General features: G+C 32.6%; 1 protein-coding gene across 1 annotated transcript; it reads right to left on the minus strand.

Moving 5' to 3' along the window:
• Window positions 1-563: 563 nt before the first annotated feature.
• On the minus strand, window positions 564-2,108 carry LOC149217092 (uncharacterized). Its single transcript, XM_089390134.1, has 2 exons — window positions 2,034-2,108; window positions 564-911 (listed from the first exon to the last, which is right to left on the minus strand). The coding sequence occupies exons 1-2, from the start codon at window positions 2,106-2,108 to the stop codon at window positions 564-566; spliced, it is 423 nt and encodes a 140-aa protein (XP_089246260.1).
• Window positions 2,109-2,403: the final 295 nt, after the last annotated feature.

The raw sequence follows: 2,403 nt of genomic DNA on the forward strand, positions 1-2,403 counted from the left end.
ATTCTCCACGGTGCAATCAACAATAATTGTATAACACCTTGCAAGCTTAGCATATTCATTCAAGAAAATGCTTACCTCTGATAGATGAATCCACAGAGGCGATATTTGCACCATAACGAGGTTTTATTTTCCCTGTTTCTTAAATTTCATTTCCATAACATATATTTGAAACCAATTTATCTAATATATTTCATTTTTACTACCTAAATAATTTAAAGAGAATCCTTAATCTATGTGATCTTGCCATTTGAACCATCCTTATTTATGACATATTATTTGCAGGTCATAGATATTCCACAATATCACATATTCTCACCAATGACTTTGATTCTATACAATATCACACATTCCCACCAACGACTTTGACTCTACCCCACATAGCTGCATGGTCATGATTACAGAAGATGCTTTCAAATATTTTTAGTAGTTTCTTACACACTCACATGTCCTTATGGACATGAAATTACAACATTATATACATACTTAATTATGAGACAGATAAAACTGAAGGCCAACACCACTACATTACAGTTCTAACTTGATAGTGCCATAATACTTCAAGTCTACTTCTTTGTTGCATTATTCCTATTACCAAAATTAGTAGCTGCATTATTCCTATTAGTAAAATTAGCAGCAGCTTTGGCTGCCTTGTCAAAAACCCCAACAACCATCAGTGCTCCTGTTGCAAAATAACTGCTGTTGATAGCTGTTGTTCCTGCATTGCAAGCTGATTGCCCTTCTGTAATCAAATCTGCTTTTGATATCTCTCTGAAGAATTTGCGAAAATCTGCCACCTTTGTTGCAGTAGTGCCCATCACTTGATACTTGTCGTCTAACTCTTTGGCTTTGTTTAAAGTATCTTTTCCTAAGGTATAACCATTTGAAAGCATTGATGTAACCACTTTTACTACCTGGTCAACAAAATGGAACGAAAAATCTCAGTTGCTTATCAAGGACTTCAAACTGTCCAATAACAACAATGTTAATATCCTCAGAATATCATAGGCTAATTGAGAAAATCATTTTTCAGTCTAAGAAGTATGACTTTCTAAATTTTGATGTAATATCTAAATTTTACTTTTCTCCATTGGTAAGGTAGGTGGCCTTTTTAAGCTACTTCTATTCTACAAAACTACAGGAATAAGTAGAATTTAAAGGGTAGGATCTTCCTTCTCTGTAAATAGTTATTTATAGAGAGTTTGTAAAGCAAGATTACATTTAAGACTTTTTACAAAACAGTCAAAATAAATGTTTTTTTTGTTCATTATTTTCCTTTCCTTTCACAAGTAAAATCTTATTCTAGGTTACTCTCAATATCCTTGACCAAAATGGCCTTTGAGGTACTCTACATGATCCAATCTTGATCTTGGAACTACACAACAGGAAAAAAGTACTGTCGTTTACCCATGAATGGTACTCATTTATCAAAGATCTCAAAACAAAATTGAGAGATCAGACATTTAAACACATATACAGAGACCATAAAATTGATTTGATACAAGAATGACTATGGCAGGGTAAGCAAGGTCTAGATCTAAGTGCAGTATTAATGCTATTTTGAGGAAACAATTTTTTTCTTAAATTTATTTGAACATTGTTCCTCCACATATAAAAATAAATAAAATATATAAAAGAGTAAAAATAAGTAAATGAAAATACTCCTAATGTGTTTCCCTCTTCATGAAATTTTATCATTTTCTTTTCCCATTAATTAGCTACCTCCTCTAATCCTCCCCATGGCACTATATACACCTCCTAACTTAGGATTGTAGCTCCCTAGTTCAAAAATTCCAAAAACATCAGAAACCTACAATTTTTTTCACTTTTTTTATTTTTACCAGAAAACCAAAACTATATTCAGAAGGCGATGTCAATCTGAATGTGACTATTAGTAAAGCAACATCTTGAATTTCATCTCTTTATAGAAAATTCAAATCCCAACCAAAATCCACTTGTAACAAAATCACAACAGAGAATTTACCCTTTAAACCTTACAATTGCAAACACTAATAAACTAAGAAAATCATACTTACACTAAGAAGGATAGCAATTTCTAAAGCATAGCGCTCCTTGATAGTCACTAAAGCAACTTGTGTCCACTGCCCCATCCTATCACCACCCAAAAAATATAATCAGGCACTGGTTTTGGCTAGTTAAGGTCTACTGTTACACAGACCTTAAGTATGTATATCAATGCAAATTCTCTAGTGTTATCCAGTTTTATCAGGAAAAATATACACCAGGGCTACTACCTGGCTTGATATTTCCTGACTCATTGATGTCAAGTCTTACTACATCCAACAAGATTTCCATGAATCATTTCTCTAATTTTGATAACACAAATATAATATTGTGACTGCACTTTATTTCTCAACCAATTCTTAATAGAACACTTCTTTGCAA

The sequence above is a fragment of the Pinus tabuliformis genome, chromosome 1_1 (assembly GCF_031772625.1).
Source record: "Pinus tabuliformis cultivar Carrire ecotype Pingquan chromosome 1_1, CPIR1, whole genome shotgun sequence".
Lineage (NCBI taxonomy): Eukaryota > Viridiplantae > Streptophyta > Pinopsida > Pinales > Pinaceae > Pinus > Pinus tabuliformis.

Coding starts and splice junctions, on each gene's coding strand:
- LOC149217092 (XM_089390134.1), bottom strand. CDS start 2,108: ATGGGGCAGTGGACACAAGTTGCTTTAGTGACTATCAAGGAGCGCTAT. Junction 912..2,033: donor AAATTGCTATCCTTCTTAGT/GTAAGTATGATT, acceptor TTTGTTGACCAG/GTAGTAAAAGTGGTTACATC.